Source organism: Simochromis diagramma, unplaced genomic scaffold (genome assembly GCF_900408965.1).
Source record: "Simochromis diagramma unplaced genomic scaffold, fSimDia1.1 OVJJ01000228.1, whole genome shotgun sequence".
In the NCBI taxonomy this organism is placed as follows: domain Eukaryota; kingdom Metazoa; phylum Chordata; class Actinopteri; order Cichliformes; family Cichlidae; genus Simochromis; species Simochromis diagramma.
Window position 1 is genome coordinate 92,693 of NW_024386873.1, and position 23,052 is coordinate 115,744.

Here is a 23,052-nt window from a genome sequence, read left to right on the forward strand (position 1 = left end):
ATTCCTGGAAGCATGGAACCTGTGTACAGATCAAAGAAGGAGAGCGCCTTGGTCCCGCCCACACTGTTTTATTAACAGGTGACAAGCACAGATTACTGCCCCCCACACCACAGACAACATGTCAGCACACCTGCAGGTGCAGGTTCACCCCCACGTTCACCGTTTGACATCATGGAAGTGCCCGCAGGGCACTCACATCCCAGCTCCAGTGTTCCAGTCTTCCCAGTGTCTGAATGCACTCAAGTCCAGTTCATCTGAACGCCAGCTTGTTCCAGTGCAGCTTGGGGAAGCTGTAGTTCAGTAGTCGTCACAGTCGTCGTCCTGTTTCTTCTTCTTTTCTTATTTTTTGGTAATGACGCCCCGACAGGCGGAGCGGTGGTCGCCTCCAGGATCCCGGCCGCCGTACTGAGCGCGCCGCCTCACACACCGACGTGTTACAGGCCAGATGCATGAAGGAAACACTCGCTGTGCTGTTCGTATTCAACTCCGATATTCAAACTGAGCTTCAAACACCGCCCGACCCCTCCACCTCACACCACACTTTTAATGGAGTCGCGTCGTTTCTGTCCGTTTCTCTGTAACTTTGAACGATTCTGTTTTGTGCGGTGGTTGGTCAGGTGTGCAAAGGTGTGCGAGTGGGCGGGGTTTGATCTCATTGGGACGTGTTATAGGTGAATGAATCACTTTCAGAGTTTCTGCCTTCAACGTCCAAGTCTGCTCAGATCTGAGCGAGCTGAAGGAAGAAAACGAGCGTCCACGATCACCTGTCGCTCTCTGAAGGGTCAGCTGACTCCCCGCGGCTCGAGACCGTGGAGAAAACGCCGCTGCGGGAACTAAAGGACGGCCAAGTACCACTAGCTCAATGATAAAACCCCGAAGCTGACCTAGGCTCATACTCAGGAAATATTTCAGTGACATTCACAGCGCGCTCCTCTTCCTGGAGCTCCACACCTACATTCAGACTCCGCCTTTCCTCACCTGCAGTGCAAAAATCGTACCAAAGGTTTCAGCGTACACGAGATCGACGAACGGGGAGCGGTTTGCGAGGACTCATCTTCAGGATCGGGCCAAACTCACAAAAGTCGCTCAGTGCAAATATGAAAGTAAACAACTTTACACGACGGCGCAGCAGACGGCGGATGTCTCCGAGCCAATCAGACGAGAGCTGCTCACGCTTCAGCGGCAGCGCGAACATCACAAGGACGTCATCCTCAACCCAGAAATGTCTCCCACATTCTTACAGATGGCAGACGTTTGAGGATCTATGGATCAGACTCCCAGCTCACAGCTGATGCTGACCGCTCTGCATGTTAGAGCCGATCAAATCTTTATGATCAATCAAGCTACGAATCAGCTGATCCGACGAATCAAAGCTGCTTAAATTTAGCTTTAAAAGGTTCAATCATACGGAGCCCCGCAGGGGACATGGGAGGAAAAAAAAATTAAGACGTGCTTTTGTGAGATCTCGCAAAAGTTGAATTCCAACAATGGCGGCAGCTGCTTCGTTGTAATATTAATCTTTCTGGGTCACAAAATACACTTTTAAGATATCTTGAGGCGTGAATGTAGTTGTGTAAACGTCAGATATCTGCTCGGTTTACAAGACATCACATATCTGCAAAAGTGCTCCGACGTTTTCGGAGATCTGACACCCGCCATCTCGAAGCCGACGGGAGGTCGAGACCTACTACAGCCGGGAGGAACACCGCTTTCCCGGCACGTCGTGCTTCGACCTCCCGGTCGGCTTCGAGCCAGCGGCCTCTGAAGAATGTGGCTAAAACTTTTGCGAGGTCCCACAAAAGTCCATCTTAATTTTTTTCTTCCTCCATGTCCCCTGCGGGGCTCCGTACAATCATTTGTTTATTTCTGTGATGTTTTATTCATTTAAAGACCTTCTGGTGCATTCAGGGGACGCTCTCACACTTTGTGCTGCGGCGAGCTCTGAGCTGGGATAAATCTGTACCGCCTTCTGCTCTCGGGATCAGAGACCCTCTCGTATCGTCAGAGGACCCCAGAGGCGACCGACACTTTCTCAGCTCCTTTCTCTTTTACTGATTTTAGCTAACATTGCCGTCTGGCTGCTCAGCGATGACATCAAAAGAGAGGCGGAGTCTCCACATCCCCGGCCCCTCCCCTGTCGACTCCCCGTGAGCCGATCAGAGAGCTCAAAGGAGGGTGGATCATCTGAAACCCGCCCGGATACGGGACTGAGCGGAGGGAGCCGATTGGCTGAAGTCTGAGAGTTCAGCTTGATTTTTGAACATCCTTCAGTGTTCGAGTCCGAGAAACAAAGAAAAGGAAAGAACTGCAGAGAGAAGAAGAAGAGGAGACGTCGTCATCACTACAGTGCACACTTATCTGTGTTAGCTTAGCATCAACAGTCTAACACAAAAACCTAATCATGAATGTAATCTCATTACTTCTGTCTGTAAGGAAATCAGTTGTTTAAGGTGAAAAAATAATAAAATTCTGTGACAAACTAAAAGAAACAAACCGTCATGCTAACAGAGCATCTGCGTCCTGTTAGCATTTATTAATAAAGCAAACAGTGATCATCACTCGGAACTGACACTTTCAAGTTGCTCTGAAACAGCTAAAAAATAAATAAAAATAAAAGCTTTGATCTGAGCGCGTGTCTGAAACGTGAAGATGACTCACGCCGGCTTCGGGCTCCGGTGCTACGTTTGTGACTCGACCCCCGGCTGGCCGCCGCCCTCCGTCCCCCGCTCCTTCTGCTCCTTGTCCTCCTTCAGCGTGGGGCTGATCTCCTCTTCGGGGTCGTAGTAATAAAACTTCCTCAGGTAGGCGATCAGAGGCCTGAGGGGAGCCAGGACAGATGTTAGCGGCTCGCTTACACTCTCCGACATTCAGACGCGTTTTTACAACATGGACCTCGACGCAGACACGCACCGACTGATTTTTTTAGTAACAGCAATTCAGCAGATCACAGGACGCCGCTCTGGATCGTCTCCATCACAGCGACGGGGTTAGATCACCTTCGATCCGTTACTCATACCAAGGCTCTCAGCTAGCTTTAGCTTTTTGTCATGTTCTGGTGTGCTCGTGCTCGCTAACAGCAGGTCACCGTGAGAGCGCATGAAACGGGCTGTAATGAGTCACAGGTGAGACTCTACCTGCAGTTACATCACATGATCAAACCAAACATGTGAAACTGACATGAAGGATCAAATAAACAAAAGCTGCACAAGGAAACTAAACCAAATGATGCTTTAAAGAGAAACCCGCCACTGGTCTCAGTCACGCTGCAGCCCTTCATGCGTTTTGTTTTGGGTCAATATGATTATTTTCAACATTGTTTTAAATCCTCGCCCGGCGTCCTTCGAGGACCGCGGGATCTCGTGTCATGAAAAAGATCCACGGGACAGATAAACGTCAGCTTTGCGTCTCTAAGGTCAGGAGGACCGTGTCTGACGTGGGAGCGCTCAGGCGGGTACGTACGTGGGCAGCGGCAGCTCCTGGATGTGGTCGATCCGGACCAGCTGTCTGATGCAGAAGCGACAGAGATGCTGCAGAGACTTAACACTGCTGAACCTGGAGACCGGGTACAGGAGCTGGACTGGGGTCGGCGGCAGACCTGAACACACAAGGACACGAAACTCAAAATATATTAAATAAAGATTTTATATCAAGGAAAGTGAACCGGACAAAAGGCGAATCAATTCAAAGTCCAGTAATTATTATAGGAACATATTTGTGGACAGCCAGCCTTTGTAACTAATGCTAATGTGTCCAGATACTTACTGAGTGTACTTGTATATGTACTTGTAAAATGTCCTGTCTGTGAAGGTAGTGTAGATGAACTAATGTCTTCATTGGATCCTATAATTGTCCAAAAATATGCAGACAAGCAGAACCTGTTTTCATCTCATCAACCCCCCCCAGCGTGTCCCTACATATTTGGCCACACCTCCCATATATAATATAATACACGGAGCATCACTGACAGCACGAAACATGGACGCAGCTTCAGGGTTGGACAAACATCGAGTAGTGTGGCTGTGACCCACGAGGCTCCCTGTTAGAATCTAATGACGAGCGGCTGCAGCCACGTGTTTGTGGTGCGTCCAAGGCTATGTCACGCGCTTGTGCAGCCACAGATATCCTGGAGCTGATTGGATGCTGGTACCTGGGACTCGCGAGCGCAGGAAGTACAGGAACTTTCCGTTCTTGGAGTGCATGATGGCTCGCTCGATGAACTCCACCACCGAGTGACAGCGGTCCTCAAACTTTGGGTGACACCACAGGCTGAACGTCCCTGCAGGACGAGAAACCGTGAGACGGGGACGCAGGCTCACAGGCGAGGCGTGGCGCTGCACAGGTGTGTGTGCGTTACCTCTGTAGTGCTCCATGCGTGTGTGGTGTGTGATTCCCTGCGACCTGAAGCTCAGACTCAGGATGTAGCGCGGGTCTGAGCTGTCCCGCACCAGAAACGAGCCGTCCGGTTTCCCCTTCAGCTTCATCTCGGCGTCCTCCCAGTTCATCGGCCCCCAGTACCAGCCGCACTGAAAGCAGATGCACAGGTTAGCTCCGCCCACTCGCACAGCAGGCTACAAAAGCAGACGATAGTAGCTCCACCTTCTCCAGCTCCCTGAGGCTGGTGGCGAAGTTGCCGGCGTCGGGTCGACTGAGCGGGCAGCGAGGGGCGAGCCGGGGGGGCGGGTGCTGCCCGTCGGGCCGCAGGGGGACGGGTCGAGGTAAACCTCGCAGGAAGGTGTCTGAAGGACATTTTGGGAAGGGGGGGGGGGGCGCATGAGTTTACATAAACAAATACAGCTACAGAACAAAGATAAAAACGAAAATCAGGACGTAAAAACAAACTGTCACAACTGATGTTTGAAGTTTAATTATTGAAAAGCAAAACAATGACATAAATGTGCTCATGAGTCAAAGCTAAAAATAAACACAGTAAAAAACAGAAAATAAACCTGAACAGGAAACGCATCAACAAATAAACACACATGCCATTAATGACGTGTGTGTGTGTGTGTGTGTGTGTGTGTGTGTGTGTGTGTGTGTGTGTGTGTGTGTGTGTTACCGTTGAGGCTCAGGCTGTGCTGGATGGTGTTGAGGGAGGGGGGCAGGGCCATTGGTCGGGGGGGCAGCGACTGCATGGAGGCCCCGGCGCTGCGCTCCATGAAGGGGCCGTGCTGCTGAGGAGGACCCCCAAAATCATCTGCAAAAAAACATTTAAAATAATAAAAGAGCCAAAAAATGCAACTTTATACAAAGTAACAATTCTAAAACAGAATGACTGCCTCTGATTGGTCCTCAGAGGACTAAAATCCTTCAATGAGACGATTAAAACAATTCCACGAAAACCCGTGAGAGCAGAAACTCACCTAAGAGTCACGGCACACACACACACGCACACACACACGCACACGCGCACACACACACAGAAGGAGGAAGTGCAAACAGGAAGCAGAAAGAAGGAGGAAGTACCAAGCAGACTGAGGCTCCGTCTGGGAGGGGGAGGAGGAGTGGGGGGGTGGAGAGAGTTCCCCCCCCTCCGAGAAATATCCACATCGACCAGAGAGACCGTCTCACCTGGACACAGGTGAAAGCAGAGAGAGGGAGGGGTTAGAGGAGAGAGGGAAAGATTAGTGAGCAGAGTGATCAGCTGACCTGATGAGTCATGTGATCAGACAGAAGCAGAGCTGAGAGGAGAGGGGGCGTGTCAGGAGCAAAACAGGAAAAAAGTTTTGTTTTTCGGAATAAAACATAAATAATAATCGATTAACAGCCGATTGGTCCTCGGGCCGCATGTTTGACACCGTGAAGCAGAGGAGTCTCTGACCCGGCCCGACTGTGACCGCGGGCAGGTCTGCACAGGCCCACACCGCCCCGCCCCCAGCTCCACCCACACACACACTGGAGCACCCCACAAGTTTGGGAGGACCAAAACTGTCAAATTCAGTAAATAAATTAAATACTAAAAATATTTTCTTAAAAACATACTTGATGTATTTAATGTGACATTTTTGGGTTGCTGATCAGAGGCAGGTCACATGAGTTTCACCTGCCCTCTGCTCACCTGGTCTCGCACATTAAAGAGCGTTTAACGTTCTCGCGGCTGCAGAGCACGCGTGAACGAGCTTATAGAGGAGTTCCTAATAAACTGGCCACTCAGAGCTGCTGAAAACACTCAGTCACACAAACTCAGGTAAAAACATCTCACCTGTTCACCTCTCACACACTCACAGCTGTGTGGACTCACCGGTGAAAGCCGGAGTGAAGGGCACCGGAGAGAAGGCACTGTGAGGTCTGGATACCTGCAGCCTGAAGACACAAACAACACCATCAGCACCATCACCTTCATCCTGACTGCAGAGCGAGGCACGAAGGTTTTAACGCTGCAACTCGTCAACATGTTCGTATCCACGGGAGCGATCTTGAGTGAGAATCAGCAACCACCCGACTCCACTCAGAATAAACATTTCAGCTCAAAGAAAAGCTTCAGGACACTTGGATGCTTTAAAGCAGGGGTGTCGAACTCCAGGCCTTGAGGGCCGGCGTCCTGCACGTTTAGGATCTCACCCTGGGTCAACACACCTGAATCACATGATTAGTTCATTACCAGCCTCTGGAGAACTTTACAGCATGCTGAGGAGGTCATTTAAAGCAGCTGTGTTGGCTCAAGAACACATCTAAAACCTGCAGGACACCGGCCCTCGAGGCCTGGAGTTCGTTCAGATCCAAAGTGACCCCTTCAAACACCAGCATGACACAAAAACACGCCCTACACCTGCCGACAGAGGCACAGCCGCTCGCTGTGGTCTGAGTCTGGTGGACAGCGACTGCTTTGTTTCACACTACAGTCAGTGTGACTGTGGGGGTGAAATGTCACGTGTACACCGTCACACTGACTGCAGGTGAGCAGGTTAGTTGTGTCAACACAAACTAACCTGCTGCTCGAGGAAGCATCCTGAGGAGAGGGCAGTTTCACTTCCTGTGTGCTGACAGGTAAAGTCAGTGTTTATCCGGCAATAAACACCGATCCAAACACCTGGTGTCACCTGACTCACCTGCCCAGGTGCTTTCAGTATCCATGGTTACAACAATACACCCCACTAATCAGTGTCACATGATCAGAGACACTTTCACTGTGAGCTGCACAGGAATACGAAACATGAAGTCTACTCGATCGGCCGCAAGAAAAATGAGACAGTCAGGAAATCCCCTGCTTCGAGGAAACAGGAAGTGAGTCGCCCCTGAACAAGAACAAGGTCACCGATTCGCTCTGATCCGTTCTGTGATGTCAGAGAAACTAAGCAGCTGATTAATCAATACTACCTGATCAGTTTGGGACCTCACCTGCCATCCTGGTCTGGGTTGCTGCAGGTGGACCCCCACACGTCCAACAGGCTGCCCCCCGACGATGTGGACGACGCTAGGGACGGCCTCTTGTCCAGCAGCCCCCCCGAGCCGCCACTCGAGCTCTTGGTTCTGAATAGCTTGCTGAGCCGGACCTTCAGCGACCCCCCCTTCCTCGACTTCCCCCGGGGCATCTTCTCCCCCTCCCTTCCTCCTGCACCCCCTTCCCCCTCCAGGACCACCAGAGGGGAGGCTGACCGACCCGCTGCCCCAGAAGCCACACCCAGTTTGGGGGTAGCGGCACGGCTCTGGGGCTGGGAGCGCGACTGATGCTGTGGGCGAGAGCGAGGGTCAGAGGATGGGAGGGGGTCGGGGAGCACCGCAGCAGCCTGGGACAGTGGCGGGCGGACAGGCAGGTACGGGCAGGGGGTGGCGGTGCTGCCGATGAGGGGCTGGGGGTCCACAGAGGAGGGGAGGGACACGGTGGCGCCGAGAACGGCGAGTGAGGACCGGCAGCTCTGATCTGTGCACACTCCCGCCTCCTCTGCCAGTCTGTGCACCTGCCGCATCAGCCCGCTGAGAGTCCCACTGGAGAACACAGTCCCCCCCCCCCCAGGCGTCCCTGCGCCCACCACCCGCTCTGTTTTCTCTGTGTCCTCCCCCTCCGCATCCCTGGACTCTGCCGCGAGTCCCCCCACCTCCTCTGACCCCAGACCCTCCAGGACCAGCAGGGCGTCGCTCGTCTCGCTGGGGTCCTCGCCAGGCCCGATGCCCCCGGACCCCGAGGCCAGGACGCCATGGCAGGAACAGCGAGGAAGCGAGAGCACCAGTTCCTGCCCGCCACTTCCTTCCCTCACCTCGCCCGGGTGTACTGGCCTCTGGGCCGGAGCCAGGACCGGGTCTTGACACCTGGGGGGGCAGGTCTTCCTGGGCTCCAGCAGCCCCGCCCGCAGGGCTTGGTCCAGCAGGCCCGGGGGCCACTTAGCCAGCCGGTCTGTCAGCAGGTGGTGTGTGTGGCACAGGACTGACCCGGACTCCGAGTCCAGAGCCGGGATGCCCCGCTGGGGGGCCTGGGAGCCCAGCCTCAGGACCGGGTGCCATTGCAACAGCTGCTGCGGCTGCAGGTTTTCCTGCGCAGGGGGGTTCTGGTCCTTTCCTCCCCCGGGACCAGCTGTCGCGCTGCCAGGACCCGTGCCCGGCACCGGGTCCAGCTGCTGTCTCTGTCGCTCTGCCTCTTCCTGCAGGAAGCCAGGGGGCGGCTGCTCCAGCCCGCACTCCAGGATCCGGTCTCCGGACCGCAGCAAGTTCTGGAGCACCATTAGCTGCGCTCCGTGCCCCGCAGAGCCGTGCCCGCGCGGCACCGGGAAGTCCACAAAGTCTTCGGACGGAGGGGGCGACAACGGCGCCTCGGAGCCCGACGGGGCGTGCGTCAGCCCCAGCCCGCCGCTCAGCTCTCCTTTCCCGGGCAGCGGGGAGCTGTAATGCGGGGAAGCCGAGCCGAGGCCTGCCGAAGGGCCGCCAGAGTCCACATCGAACCCGCCGCCGCGGCGGCCCAGCACGGCTTTGACGGGGCCGAACCCGCCGCCCCCGGACATCAGCTCGTCGGGGTCGTCCAGCCGGTCGTACTCCGCGGCGGACACGAGCCGCATGAGCACGAAGTCCGGAGACATTTCTTGCTGCGCGTCATTCATGGCGGCGGCTAACGTTAGCTGCGCGGCTAGTCGCTCCGCTCTTACATAACAGCTGCGGGGCTAACGGCTAGCTGCTAGCTGCTGCCGCATCTCCCGGCAGAGCTACCCGGGCCGCCGGCAGCGCACAGCCGCGGACATGTGAAGTCCGGTCCGGTTCGTGACGGCGAAGGCTCCGCTGGACGACGTCAGAACATGAAGGAACGAGAGAAACGAGCCCGGTGCCGCCGCTCCGTGACGTTAGCTGTTAGCCTCCTAAAGACTCCTCATCCTCCAGTCAGACAACACGGCGGGAGGCGGGGCTGCGCACGCAGGATCGATCACCGATCATAGCTAAACGATTAACGGAGGGAACCGAACACCTGCCGGGATCTGACAGCCTCATGATGATGATGACGATTGTTGTCGTTTATTGAGGGAAAATGAAGATTTATAGAAAAAAAATAATTTGCTTTTAGTGGATCACTTTAAAATTTTAATGTTACGAACAGTAGTAAAGTTTTATTTCATTTAATTATTATGCAGTAATATACAGGTATTATTTTTAATTATTGTTTTTCAGTTGGTTGGATTTTTTTTAATGATTTCTTTTATTGTTTCTGTTTTTTATATTTCTTCTTTGAGTTTACAAAATATTATTAATATACTTATTTTACTTATCTGTGTTGTGTCTGTGTGTTTTAATCAATGACTGGTTTCTACAGTCATTGGTTTTAATTCATCCTCATACAGTTCCTTTTTTATTTTGGTGTGACGCGTACTCTCTGGGCTGTTTCCGGCTCGTGCAGCTTTTTCAGGGGAGTGTTTGAACTTTATTTAAAAAGTCGCTGCGAGCAGGGTTCGAACCTGCGCGGGGAGACCCCATTGGATTTCAAGTCCAACGCCTTAACCTCTCGGCCATCGCAGCAGCCGGAGAGCAAGTGAGTTGACCGGGAAACTGAAGCTAAGAGTGACGTCAGAGGCTTCTCCAACAGTGCATAACTTGTATGTGAAACGCAGACTGAGAGGCTGACGAGTCGATAACTGATGTCCGATGACCACGTAAAGAAAAACAAAAAGTGAATCATTGATTCTCGAGGTCTCAATGGTGGTTCATCAGGAACAACCTACGGGCCAATCAGATCAATGGAAAACATCATCATTCCCGAAAATCCCTCTGAGGTCTGAAGGAGAATGTCAGGTTCTCAAAGTAAGGCCCGTGGGTGGTCATCATTGTATTATTAGTGTATGGCTCATCGACAGGAGGTGGCGCTGCTGCTCTCACCTGTGCTCGTAGCAGGAACACCTGACCTGAGCGACAGCGGAGATCAGGGAAACTCAAAGCTCAACAGGTGAGCCTCTAGAGCCCACAGGTGCTGCTTTGGCGAGCGAAACAGAAAACCTTTCCATTATTGTGCATTTCTCATTTTTCAGCTGTTTCCACAGCAACAGAGAGCTGGTTTATCATTTCTATTGTGTGTATACGCAGGGCAGGGTGTCCAATATGTGGCCCGGGGTCCAGTCCGGTGCTCTGTGACAGCCAAAACCAGTTTTTTTTTTTAACCCTGCAGTGCAAGGACGCGCTGCAGGAAACACTGAACCATCCAGAACACATTTAGAAAGATTTAAAGGATACTCCGTAATGCTGAGTGCATAACGAGCCGCTCAGAAACCGTGGAGGCGACACGTGACGCACGCTGAGCCAGCCCGTCACCCCTTACCTGCAGGTTCTTATGAATAACCCGTTTCCACACACACAGGCCCGGCAAGCTTTACAATACTCTAGCTTTTCATATCGATTTTATAGCGGTGCTGCAGAGCTTGCGCCAGCCTTTAGCAGCACGTCTGAGAACCGCTGGGACCTGAGTCCTCAGTGTTGTACTTTAGTGTTTTAAACTGAAGTCCCAACTGTCGCAGCTCACCTGTACTCAGGTAAAATCAGGAGTTTTGTGAATGCAGTCTGGTGCAGAGAGAGAGCGTTTGTTTTGAGGCAAAGCAGATAAAATAAAACACTCATGAGGTCACGTGACACCACACACTGCTTCACCCATCGCATCAGCCCCGATGTAGAGCAGTGAGAGGCTTTTATTTTGTCAGACTCCAGCAGGAAGCAGTAGCGGCGTGAAGAAGCAGCAGACGGTCAGTACAATATAGACTTTATTAGATCACTAAAGTTGAATATGAAAGAAAAAGCAGATCGGCTTCAAATGATTCACAATTCAGAAATAAAAGTTTCAGGTTCATGTCAACACAGGAAGTGCTTCCTCCCTACAGCTGCCGCGCCTCTACAAAAATAAAAGCCTCCGAGGCCAGAGCCACTTGGCTTTCAGTGACCATCATATTTACCAACTGAAAGCAAAGCTCTCCAGCCGTAGAGGCGGCACTGAGCGCGCTCTGCAGCGTTTAAGCTTCGTGTCAGTGTTGGGGTTTTTGTTGTTTTTCTTAAAACCGTCCCAACAGGAAGTCACCTGGTAGCGAGGAGCGACCGCCTTACTGCTACTGAACAAGCCATAAAGTGAGTTCCAAAAAACAAAAATCATGGTTCTTTGTAGCGTCGAATAAACAAGCCAACAGTGGGAGGCAGCCAGAGCTCAGCGTCCAATCAGCAGAGTCCAAAACGTTTGAGTCCAGGAGTCCGAGAAGAAGAAGAGCGAAAGCACAGAAGAGCTCGGGGAATGTTTTGTATCACTTTAACTTTATTTTCATCATAGCAATGGAAAAATAGAACCTCATACAAACGTCTTCAATCATCTGAAATCTTAACAAGCAAAAAGGTGAGTGACCCGTTCCCAAAGCAGGCGCGGCGGCGAGGAAACCCGAGGCAGCTCGCGGCACTCGCTCACGCCCGGGCTAAACTATTCCCATTTGGCACTCGCTCCTCTCAGCATCGTTTCGGCTTTTATTTTGAAGGAATTTAGTGCTGCCGTTGTTTGGAGGAGACCGAGCGGGCGGAGGCATCCGTCCCTCACAGCTCCGCCGCCATGTTTAGTGCTCAGAAGAAGAAACGTAAGAGCAACAAAAATCCAGTTTTCCACAGAAGAAGTAGTCCACGCAGTCACTCGATCAGCTGATTCCACACAGTTCCCCTCCTCCCCCTCCCCCTGAGCAGGGGGGGTGGCGGCGGCAGGTCGGTGACATCATCACGATGTCATAGGAGAGCCCAGCTACAGCGAAAGAGGCGGATCGCGGGCAGAGGCGGGGGAGGAGTGGAAGGAGAGGGGGTTTCTTTAAGGGGGAGGAGTCACAGTCCAGTCCACAGGCCATCCAAGAGGGGAGGGGGAGGGGGCGGGGTCATCGCCTGCAGGAACTGAAGGTGGTGTGATGTCATCATCTCTCGCTCGCTCACACGTCTCTCTCTCGCGCTCACACACAGACACTCATCTCTTCTTCTGCTGCTTCGAGCGAAACGCCGACAAACACAGAAGATTTAATCCAGCGGCCGATTTGTCCTCAGTGATGTCATCCGAAGTCTCATCTCGCCCTGACACGACACCCGCCATCTGCAGGAGACACAGAGAGAGAGAGGAGGGGTTAGAGAGGAAGTGACGCAGAGAAGCCACGAGAAGCATGCCTCCACCCTCACCAGGCCTGGCTCTTCAGCTTGCGGAGCTCCTTGGTGGCCCAGGTGGCGAGCGTCTTGGTCTTGGTGGTTTTGGAGCGCCGGCCTTCCGTCAGCAGGTCGTTGATGAGCGGGCGAACCTCCACCAGCTTCATCACATCTTTCCCAAATGCTGTGCACAGGTCACTACGGAACACACACGTCAAACAAACAGGCTTTTAATGTGAAAAGAATCTGAGCTCTCAAGCTGGACACTGGAGCATCGTCAGGGTAACCGTGCTGGTCTCAGAGGATGCGGTTTGTTTTCCATCACGCCATCAGCGTGGTGCATGATTTCTCTTCACCGACCACAACGCCGTAGACTTTGAACCATGTGACCCTCACTGATCAGCTGTGGTGCAGACCACAGGAAGTTTAGCTCCTTCAAAATAAAACCATAAAAGCTGCTCTGTGATATCTGATCTGAGCATGAAGTGTTCTGGGGTAAAGGAACCCTCTGATTGGCTGTGACCTCCTGATAAGATCTCCATGTTGGAGCAACATGGTCGAGCTTCAGCTCCGCCCCCTGCTTACCCGATGAGTCCGGCAGCGTTGGCCACCACGCCGTCAGAGTGGTCCTCGTCTTCGGCGATGTGGTGGATGAAGGAGAGGATGAACTCCACCCGAGGCTGCACCAGCATCACGTCGGCTGCAGGGGTGGAGAGGAGATGAGGGTGAGAGAGCAAGTAAAGCAAACAGGAGGTTTTTTTTATTTGTTGGGTCCCGCAAAACCAGGAAGCTGTGAGTACGGCGGCAGCCTAAAGCTTCCCGGGTGAAAAGGACCCACGTCTGTCTGCGACATCACTAAAGCCTCCTGCTGACTGCAAGCAGGAAGAGGAACTGACGTCGCTGGAGCTGTGGTCATGCGATCACAGCGATAACCGTTAGCACTTAGACAACCAGGTAGCCCCAGACACCTGAGGACAGACGCTGCCAGAGAGACCGTCTGTCCGTGTGTGTGTGTCCTTACGGTGGACGTTCTCCTGGTCTCCCTTCAGGCCCTGGATGATGCCGGTGTAAGCCTCCAGGCAGCCCTCCCTCAGCTCGTTCAGGTAGTCCACCATGTCGTAGTCCGTCTGAAACACAGGTTCAGATGTGTCAGGTGAACTCGGACAGACAGGAAGTAAATCTGTGAGGTCAGAGGTCTCAGATACACGTGGTTGGTTTTACATCACGGTCAGCGTGGTGCATGAGTTTTCATCACAGACGTCCGAATCTAAGCTGAGCATTTCTACACCCGAGGCCCAAGTTCAAGATTCAGTGTTTGTTCAGACATCTGAAGGGGCGGGGCTTTACCTTGTCCACCTGAGCCTGCGATGCCTGCTGCAGGGTGTCCAGGACGATGTCCAGGTACTTCTTGAACTCGCCCCCGATGGCCAAAGCGATGTCGCCAAACGCAGAGAGGATCTGAGGCTTCACCGACCGGTGCACATTCTCGTTCTGTAAACAGACCAACGTTTAACATCTGCACACCTGTGAGAGGGTCAGACAGGTGAGCGGCACAAAGACTGCTTTGGAACACGGCAGCTGTTAAACGTCCATCAGGTGATCAAACAGCACCAGAGGAAGGTGAAGTCTGGGATCAATAATCCACACCTGTGGACGGGTGGCTGCTCGCTACACCTGGATCATCATGTGACTGTGGGTCAGAATATCTGGACCGACCCTGTGAGGGGCAGACGGGAGCTAATGTGGAAACTGAACCAGCTGACTGTGTGGGGGTCAAAGGTTGACTGGAATGGAACTGAATTTCTACAGCTTCACTGATATCAGAGCAGCCAGCTAACGGCGCTGTGGCCCAAATCTGTGCCACACAGGAAGTGCTCCTGCCACTGAGCATGTGCAGAAAAACTAGAGGAAGTGATGAGAGAGGAAGTCTCAGATAAACGTGGTTTTCACATCACGGTCAGTGTGGTGCATGTCAATAAAGACGAAGGAGCTCCTCCCCCTCCTCACCCCGAGGTTCTCCAGCAGCAGCTGCATGATCTCGTCACAGTACGGCAGGATGTTGGACATCAGCGCTCTGCACAGGTCGCACACGAGACCCACGGCCGCCAGACACACCTGCAGCAACACGTCAATGACATCATCAACACTGTGACGTCTGAGTCAGTGATGACATCAGAGCTCCTCCTCCATAAACGGCAAACTTGCCTCTCAGCTCCGAGGTCAGACCGCGACTGTGAAACAGGAAGTGGTGATCAGCTGTGCGAGTCCTACCTGATACTCTGCGTAGTTCTTCAGTCCGATGGCAAGGAACGGCTTAAAGGCCTCCATGTATTTCTGGAAGTCGCTGCCCAGAACTGCAAGAGAAACGTGCAGAGTGAGACACGTGGAGAGCCGCGCCCTCTGAACACAACACGTCACTGCCCTCGCCGTGTAGTTACTCAAGTAACTGTGGCGTACCTTCGACGAGCGTGGACACGGCCATCAGCGCGTCCTCCTGCACGCCTCCGGAGCCGGCAGTGCTCTGAAACATCCTCAGCAGGGACGCCATCACCACGTCTGAGATCTGCAGGGCATCCTGATGCTGCACTTTACGCAGGACGTTCTGCACACACACAGGAAACACTCAGAACCGCCATAATAAGAGCATGAGCACAGAAAGGCTCAGGTGTCCCGTCTCACCTGCAGAGTGGCGCACAGCAGCGACTGCAGGTCGTTGAACTGGATCCGATCTGAGGTGCTCTGGATGTGAGACTGGAAGACAGGAAGTTAAGAGACGTGAAGCCAGTGCCTTTTCAAATTAAAAGCTGCCTGGTCTGCTCAAACCAGTTTATTTCAGCTCTATGTTTTTTCTCTTGAATGACTTTGAGATCCAAGCGACGCTCACAGCGGCATCGATATCGCTCTGCCCCTAAGACGGCGCCCTCACCTCCATTTGCAGGACCTGCTGCAGCCGCTCCATGATGACCAGCGTGGTTTTCTGCACGGCGGGGTAGCAGTCCTTGGCGCTGTTCTTCACGATCTCCATCAGAGCCTCGTACGCCGCAGAGCGCAGGTTGTTCTGGTGACCATCGGGCCTGAGAGACGGGAACAGACCAATCAGAGACGAGTACGCAGAGCGCTGTCAAGGAGGCACGACGGCTGCCCGATGACTGAGCGCATTCAGCTGTCGAGCCCCGCCCACAAACGTCGACACCATCACAGAAACCTCAGTGATGACATCATCATTTAAGCGGTTAACTCGAAGTGTTAAAGTGAAGGAAACAGCAGCTGTGACACGATCGGCGAGCCGACAGGAAGCCGTCTGCCAGCTCTTTATGCAGTTCACTCTGCGCTCTGAAACCAGGAAGTGGTCACACCGCCATCAGGCTGCGGTCGTCAGAGGCACAGACTGACTGCATGTGTGAGCATCGTCATACCTGTCTGTGGTCTCCAGAAGCTTCTGCACGATGATCTCGAAGGACGAGGACAGGCAGTAGGTGTTCGGCTCCTCCTGGTCCTCGGCGGCATCCGTGGCTTCGTACGCCGCCTCTGCGAGAGACGAAAAGGCCTGAGGGAGGAGACGACAGGTTAAGGTTTACACCGAAGAAGAACGAAATCTGAGGTCGGGTTCGTTTTGACAGAGCTCTCTCAAAGGCCACATGACGCCCAGCGCGGACCGGCGACTCACCCAGCAGACGTTGGAGGCCACTCTGGGCTCCGCCCCCAGGCCCTCGATCAGGCACTGCAGCAGGGGGGCCAGGTAGACCTCGTTGATGGCAGCTTCGGGCAGCAGCTCGCAGATCCTGCCCACCGTCCACGCCGTGGTGTCCCTCACCACCACGCTGGGGTCCTTCATCAGCTCGATCAGGGTGGGCATCGCCTGCAGGAGGAGGGGGCGGAGTTTAGTACACAGAGGGATTTGTGTGACAGACAGAAGACTGGGGGAGCCGCTCGAGCGTCTCACCTGTATGACGAGCGGCTTGAGCTGGTTTAGCTCGGGTCCCTCCAAGATGGAGCCGAAGGCCATGACGGAGGCGTCGCGGTAACGCCAGTCGGGATGTTTGATGTTCTCTTTGATGAAGGGCAGCACGTGGGGAACCACGTCGTCCTCGCAACAGGTGGCGAGCAGCATCAGGCACACGCCGGCCGCCTTACACGGGTTCCAGTCGTCGTCGTCATCATTCTCGTCCTGCAGGAAAAGGAGAAGGCGGAGCTAAACAGGTAGACTCAAAGCCACAGACAGGTAAACGGGATGAGGCTCCGACAGGTGAGCTACCTGCTTGGTGAGGGTCTGGGTGAGGATAGGGACCAGGTACTGCAGCGCACCTTTGGCGTAGAACTTACTGGTGTGCTCGGGGGGGCGTCCCTGCTCCGAGGCCTGCGATTGGACGAGACAGAAAGAGAGCGAACCGTGAACAAACAGGAAGTTAAAAAAAAAAACAAAAAAAACAAAACAAAAAACTTCCTGTTGGTTAAAGGAAGCGTCACACTGACCTCTGAGGCCTCGATGGCCAGATCCATCTCCTCGTCACAGACGTTGGACCAGAACTCGATGCCCTGCAGCGCCACCTCATCAATGTCGCTCTTCATCGCCTCGATGGTGATCTGAAACAGGAAGTGACAAGAGTAGCGGCGCTGCTGAGACGACTCCGACTGACTCTCGGGTTTAAATAAAGGTTTGTGGTGTCTTACCGCGAACAGGGCGGGGCCCATGTACGTCTCCATGTACTGATAATACAGAGACATGATCTTCACCAGGTTCTGCAGGGCCGCCACGCGCACCTGAAACAGCACACAGAGCAGCAGGTGAGTGCATGTGAGGGGTCAAAGGTCACGGGCGTTACGCTGGCGTTACTCACTCTGGTGTCGGGACACTGCGTGGCTTCACAGACGACCTGCATGATGAAGTGTCGCTCCGTCTGAAACAGGAAGTACACATTTGTCAGCGTGATTCCCTGCAAATAAAGTTACATTAAAAGGGGGAGGAGTTAGGAGAAAGCAACGTACGTCCTTGTCGAAATTGGCTTTAGTGAACTCGAGCGAGTTGAGCAGCGCATTGGTGGCGGCCAGCTTCACGTTGTTGCTGGGCTCCTCCTTCCTCATGCCCTGGATGATGGCCGTCAGGATCTGGTTGGCGTTCTCCTGCAGCTGCTCCGGGTCCTGCGGGAAACAGCTGGGTGAGCGAACACTTGGGTAACAACAGGCGGCGTGCTTTAACGTGCTCGCCGTGACTCACGATGTCCTGGCAGATGTAGCCGATGGCCTCCAGCGTGGACTCCTTCATGTGTTCCGTGCTCGACGGATCGGTGACGTTGGCGACGAGCTGCGGGATCAGCTCGGGCCATTGGTTCACGGGAATCTCGGCGCAGGCGATGCCGGCGACGCACTGCGAGGCCGAGCTGGGCCGGTACGTCTCCGTGCCCAGAGTCTGTAGAACCTGCCGGAGATACGGGAACCGTTAGACAGGTGGAGGCGGTGGCGGACGGTGAGCGGGGTTTGCTCGGCCCTTACGTAGTTCTTGATCTCGCGGCGAGCGTTGATGTCGATGGCCAGCCATCTCTGCTGGTACTGCGCCTTGACATCGGGGTCTTTGGATGTCAGCGAGTTCTTCACCTGCAGACCGGCAGCAACTCGAGCCACCTGAGTGTTCCCCGGGTTCGCCAACACTTTGGACAACTCCACCAGGAATGTGGGCTGAAGGAGGAGGAGCAAAGGTCACATGATGAGCGTCACTGATTACGTCAAACATCTGGTTTGAGTTACGGTGAAACAGTGAGAGTGAAGGAAGTTTAGTGCAGAAGCTACGACGCTGGGATTTTTACTGGAGCTGAAACACAGCTTCTCGTTACAACAGCTGCTCTGCGTCTCTGGTTTCAGGTGTAAACGTGTGAACAAGAAGGCAGCAGGTACGATCACAGACAGGAAGCACTAACAGGAACCAGAGATCGGTCGCCGACCTGGAACCAAGTCTTACTTTAGCTTGTCAACATTAAGTCGCTGTCAGTTTGCTGGGCGGAGCATTAAACAGAGTTAGTGATTTGATCGCTCGCTCTGCTTCCATTCATTCTGTCTGCACAGGTGAGGCACACCTGACCCCGTCGCTCTGCTTCAGGCTGAAGGACGGCGAGCTACAACTAACGTCAGACCAGAGAAGAAAGCTGACCGAAGATATTTTTGGACTGAAATACTTTTCCCCTCACACCTGACAAGACGCAGCATGCTCCTCCTGCCAGAAGGTGGCAGTAGCACACGCAGACAGAGGCAAACAGCAAAGAACTGCCAACTACGTTTCTTCTGTCTGCAGGACGCCATCAGCATCACGCCTCCTGCAGGTGTCCAGGTGCTCTCAATCAGCTCCAACCAAAACTTTTATTCTTCTCTGGACAGACAACTAACTGTTTCTCTGCAGTGAGCAGACGACCACAGCAGCACACTGTGTGTGTGTGTGTGTGTGTGTGCGCGCGCAGATATTCTTTAGCATGCAGAAACCACGATCCAGCAGAAACATCTGGATTTGAACAGTCAGTTTTAAATATCAGATCAGTGGACTTTCTGGCCACGATGGCGGCGTCTGGCAGGTGTTATTGACTCGGTCGGGTTACACTCTGCCGAGTTTACAGTTTTATTGTCAACACACTGTAAAGCGAAGGGGTGGGGCTTCATTTATAACCGCGAGATAAACGGTAACTGTTCTTACCTTTGTCTCTAACACCGAGATCATTTGACCACAGAGTCTGATATTTATCTTCCTGACACAGCAAAAACTACAAAATAAGAAACTACAGAAAGTCATCTTTGATTTTATTGGTTCCCGCCGACGATGACATCACCTCACACAGCTGACATCGTATGGAGTGTCTGTGTGTATAAACAGGAAGAAACATTTCCTCAGGTGAACCTGCTGCTCAGGATGGCTCACCTGGTCTCCCAGTGACGCGTGACAACAGCGCCCACGTGGTCACAAACTACACCGCCACAGCCCCATGGCGGCTTTACTGCAAACCCCACCGGCCCTACCCCGACTCCCCCACCACCTGCACCTTTTAGTTGGAGTTCTACATGCCAGTCACCACATTTAAACATTTCCCTGAGTAACAAGTAAGCCACGTAACCGCAACACCCTGACTCATCAAGCCCCACCCTCACTACAGAATATCAGTCAAACCTGACCACACAGTCAAGAAGGGCGACCCGTGGAGACGGCCTCCAACCCTCACAGAAACCCTGGAACAGCTGTGACCCTCACACTGATGTTTCACAGAGACCCACCTGCTCGCACCTGCCGGTCACACCTGGTCACAGAAAGCTGCAGTCATGTGACCAGCAGAGACAGCCCGTTTACAGAGATATACTCGCTCAACATACATATTTATACTCGCTATGAACCACTTCCTGTTCTGGTTGAAGTTAGCATGTGTACTTAAATAGTATGTGAGGGCAAGGTCAAAGGTCAGGACCACACAAAGGGTATGTAGAAATGTGGGAGCATCACCTTCGCCCTCTGATGAAGACCTTGAAGTGGCTGAAGCATGCAGACCCTGGCACGGTCATATCAGGAGCCAATGGAGGCTTTCACTGTGACACATATGTGAAGAGTGTGCGTGCGTGTGTGCCAGTGCAGAGGGAGGAAGGGGAGGAGGAAGGAGGAAAAGCCGGCGGGATCCAGCAGTCCTCGGTCCCTGTCCGCTCCTCTCCTGCAGCAGCCTGAGCTCCAGCTGCTCTCCCTCCATACTCACCAGGTTCTCTATGGCCGCCTGCTCCAGAAACTTCTGCGCCGCCTCCAGCTCATTCCGGTCTGCGGACAGAGGAGAGAGGAGGGGGCTGGTTAGCGGACGGGCTAACGCACGGTGGTTAAACGTGTTCACCAGACGTTCACACACAAGCACCCGGCCCCGGGGTGGATGTCCCGCACTAATGATTCACCTCAGAGTCAGAAAGTTTAACTCCCGCCCCGGTGAGAGCCATCGGTGGTACCGAGAAGCACACCGACCCTACAACATGCGCGCTAGCCATCTGCACTGTGCTAGCAGGCTAACGCTAGCCGACACGTTTCCAGAGACGCGCATGAAGTTTTATGTGCAAACAGCGGAGCCGCTAAAACTGCGCCAACTCCGCTTAAAGCAGCGGAGCAGAGGTCAACTCACAATCAGGGCGCTCGCCTGTGCCCGCAGCGACTCTAAAGCGGCGTTACCCAGGAGAACACGCCGAGAAAGCGGCCGACAGTTTGAATGGCCCGAGCTAGCGAAGAAGCTAACGGCTAACCCGGGCATGGGCAGGGTCGCGGCTTCTGATCGGGGACACACAGCCGGCATTACGGCCTATGTGGGCCCGAATCCGCGTGATGGCGATATGACAACGTCTTCTGGTTTCCCGTCGACAGGCTAAAGGGTTACCAATGCCATTAAAGTGTGCTTAAACGCCCGGTAGAGTGCTAAGTCACCAGCGGCGTCAGGCCGTAACGCTAACGGGTTAGCACAGTGAGCTAGCATGGTTTCCCTCCTCCCTGCTTCCAACTTTCCCCGGTGCTCCGGGCAGCCCGCCGTCTCGCAAACGCCGCACCCCCCGGCCCGGCGTTCGGCATCGGGCCCGGGCCGCCGGCTGTGTGCGCTGCGTGATGCAGGGACTCACCCGGAGAGACGGTTTTTTCGAGAATCGTGATGAGCTCCATTCCTTCCCCCGGCTGCCTCTCTTCAGTCCGACACTTTCGGTTGCCGCGCAGCGCCCACAGCGGATTATATTTCTTCCACGGAGCTCGGTCGTTGTCAGGCACAGGACGGGTTCAGTCGGTGATACGGGTGGCGGAGGTTCCCCGGTCTTCGTTCGGCGTATTTTCACTCGGATGTTGCGGGAAATGTTGACAGCGTCGGCGCAGAGTCACGTCTCGTCGCTTCACCGCCGCCCGTTCGCATCCTGTGCTACAGGGAGGGAAAGGGCTGCGCGCTTCTCTCCCGCGGAGGGATATCACGCAGTGACGCCAAAAACGTGCTGCCTTCAGGGACCGCCGGACACCATATCATCCTGTCTCAGTACACTGAGATTTCATTTCATGTAATTTTTCACACATGGTGCAACAGTAATTAATTTCCTACACACAAACCTTCCTTTCAATTAAAACAACACTGCATCCATGCATGAAAAGGAGCAGGAGCTGATGACTGAAAATATAGATATCATTACATCACTTTTAAACTACACAAATACATAATATCTTATTCTACTTAGTTTTTAATTTTCGTTATTAAAACATTAAAAGAATGATTACATTTTTGCTGCAGTTTGAATCACACAGTTTATTTTTTTATGTATTTATTCATGTAGTTGAAAATATTTTCTTTTAAAATGCAGCTGAACAGCTGTTAGTGTTATAAATACCTTTCCATTAAATTGAATTGGTAGCTGGGATATGCTCCAGCCTTCCCCCCAATAGAACCCATCCATCCAGTCTTTTCCGTTTATCCAGAGCGGGGTTGCAGCCTAAGCAGAGAGGCCCAGACTTCCCTCTCCCCAGTTTATCCGGAGGAACACCAAGGCGTTCTCAGGCCAGCATATAATCTCTGCAGAGTGTCCTGGGTCTGCCCCGGGGCCTCCTTCCGATGGGAGGTGGATGGAGCCCAAAGCTGACAAAATGAGACATTTGGAGGAAAAAGTACGCTTAGCGCAATCATTGTGTTAAAGTTTGCTCAGCTGAAAACGTTTTCTTTCTTAAAAGAAAGGGATCATTCTTCAAAGATCCCTTTTAATGTAAGCCTGAACAACACGAACTGAATAAAAGCTCTAGGCGCTGTGGATTCCGAGCTACACAGGAACGCAGCAGCAGCACGCGCCTCTTGGATCTTTTCGGCGTACGGAGTCTCTCGTGAAAGTAACTAAGTACTTGTACTTGTAGCTGCTCTGCGCTCCAGCTGCTGGTTGGTGCTGGATTCACGTGTCTGTGAGTGTGTCGGTGAACCTGCTGCAGGACTATGTCATGTTTTCTGTCCTCAGACTGAGTGAAACAGGAAGAAGACACCAAACACAAAAACATAAACAATGACGTCACATGAAAGCGCTGTATAAAAGCAATTACAGGAAGTCAGCAGTTCTGTCAGCAGCTTCTCCTCAGGTCGTCAAAGCCTTTCGATCTTCAAGCTCCTCCTCCGTCCTCCTGCCTGTGGCCTCCATTAAAGGAGAGCTCACTTTATTTTCTGTTGCCTAGACTCCCCGCTCCTCATCTCTGGTGGGAGGCTGAGCTGTGAGGAGGTGGTGAGGCCTGAACCAGAAAGTGATCGTTCAGGTCAAACACACAGAGGGCAGCAGGAAGTGCTGCTGAAGGAAAGGACTTCCTGAAGGAGAGATCGGACTCTTGTCGTTAGTCGGTCCTGTCTGGAAGCCTCGAGCATCTCCATCATCATCTCAGAGTTCTGAAACCAGGCGCGATTAAAAGGTCTCAGGACACCGCCGTGATGACTCGGAGCGACATGAAGAAAACTGAACTGTGACAGCGCTCTGTGGCCCTGGTGGAGATATGACCTCACTGCACGGACA

General features: G+C 53.3%; 2 protein-coding genes and 2 non-coding genes across 5 annotated transcripts; all 4 read right to left on the minus strand.

Moving 5' to 3' along the window:
- Positions 1-1,824: 1,824 nt before the first annotated feature.
- On the minus strand, positions 1,825-9,532 carry LOC120733494. Of its 2 annotated transcripts, XM_040031741.1 has the most exons (10): positions 7,336-9,532; positions 6,239-6,300; positions 5,464-5,568; positions 5,057-5,194; positions 4,597-4,736; positions 4,355-4,523; positions 4,148-4,276; positions 3,460-3,595; positions 2,659-2,817; positions 1,825-2,305 (listed from the first exon to the last, which is right to left on the minus strand). In XM_040031741.1, exons 1-9 carry the CDS (start codon positions 9,024-9,026, stop codon positions 2,679-2,681), a joined length of 2,709 nt encoding a protein of 902 aa, XP_039887675.1. In that variant the 5' UTR covers positions 9,027-9,532; the 3' UTR covers positions 1,825-2,305; positions 2,659-2,678. The 2 variants fall into 2 exon arrangements, with proteins under 2 accessions (XP_039887675.1, XP_039887676.1); XM_040031742.1 differs by lacking the exon at positions 5,464-5,568 and having other exon boundaries at positions 7,336-9,531.
- A 316-nt stretch (positions 9,533-9,848) lies between these two features.
- On the minus strand, positions 9,849-9,930 carry trnas-uga. The gene has a single exon. It is a non-coding gene; the product is annotated as a tRNA-Ser (tRNA).
- A 1,165-nt stretch (positions 9,931-11,095) lies between these two features.
- Positions 11,096-21,481, minus strand: kpnb1 (karyopherin (importin) beta 1). The gene is made up of 22 exons (XM_040031745.1): positions 21,157-21,481; positions 20,265-20,323; positions 18,040-18,222; positions 17,765-17,965; positions 17,536-17,688; positions 17,388-17,447; positions 17,221-17,310; positions 17,023-17,133; positions 16,805-16,906; positions 16,493-16,717; positions 16,217-16,408; positions 15,966-16,096; positions 15,476-15,623; positions 15,229-15,300; positions 15,007-15,151; positions 14,821-14,903; positions 14,557-14,664; positions 13,897-14,040; positions 13,571-13,676; positions 13,135-13,249; positions 12,586-12,747; positions 11,096-12,502 (listed from the first exon to the last, which is right to left on the minus strand). Coding segments are annotated over exons 1-22 (2,631 nt in total). The 5' UTR covers positions 21,197-21,481; the 3' UTR covers positions 11,096-12,501.
- Positions 13,312-13,449, minus strand: LOC120733564. The gene has a single exon (XR_005695851.1). It is a non-coding gene; the product is annotated as a small nucleolar RNA SNORA79 (small nucleolar RNA).
- Positions 21,482-23,052: the final 1,571 nt, after the last annotated feature.

Excerpts from the sequence above, each read along its gene's own strand:
- LOC120733494 (XM_040031741.1), bottom strand. The coding sequence starts at position 9,026 with ATGAATGACGCGCAGCAAGAAATGTCTCCGGACTTCGTGCTCATGCGG. Across the intron at positions 5,569-6,238 it reads CTTCACTCCGGCTTTCACCG|GTGAGACGGTCTCTCTGGTC; the intron begins GTGAGTCCACAC and ends ACCTGTGTCCAG. Across the intron at positions 4,737-5,056 it reads GCACAGCCTGAGCCTCAACG|ACACCTTCCTGCGAGGTTTA; the intron begins GTAACACACACA and ends AATGTCCTTCAG.
- kpnb1 (XM_040031745.1), bottom strand. The coding sequence starts at position 21,196 with ATGGAGCTCATCACGATTCTCGAAAAAACCGTCTCTCCGG. Across the intron at positions 16,907-17,022 it reads TGGCCATCGAGGCCTCAGAG|GCCTCGGAGCAGGGACGCCC; the intron begins GTCAGTGTGACG and ends GTCCAATCGCAG. Across the intron at positions 15,301-15,475 it reads AGCAGGTCCTGCAAATGGAG|TCTCACATCCAGAGCACCTC; the intron begins GTGAGGGCGCCG and ends CCTGTCTTCCAG.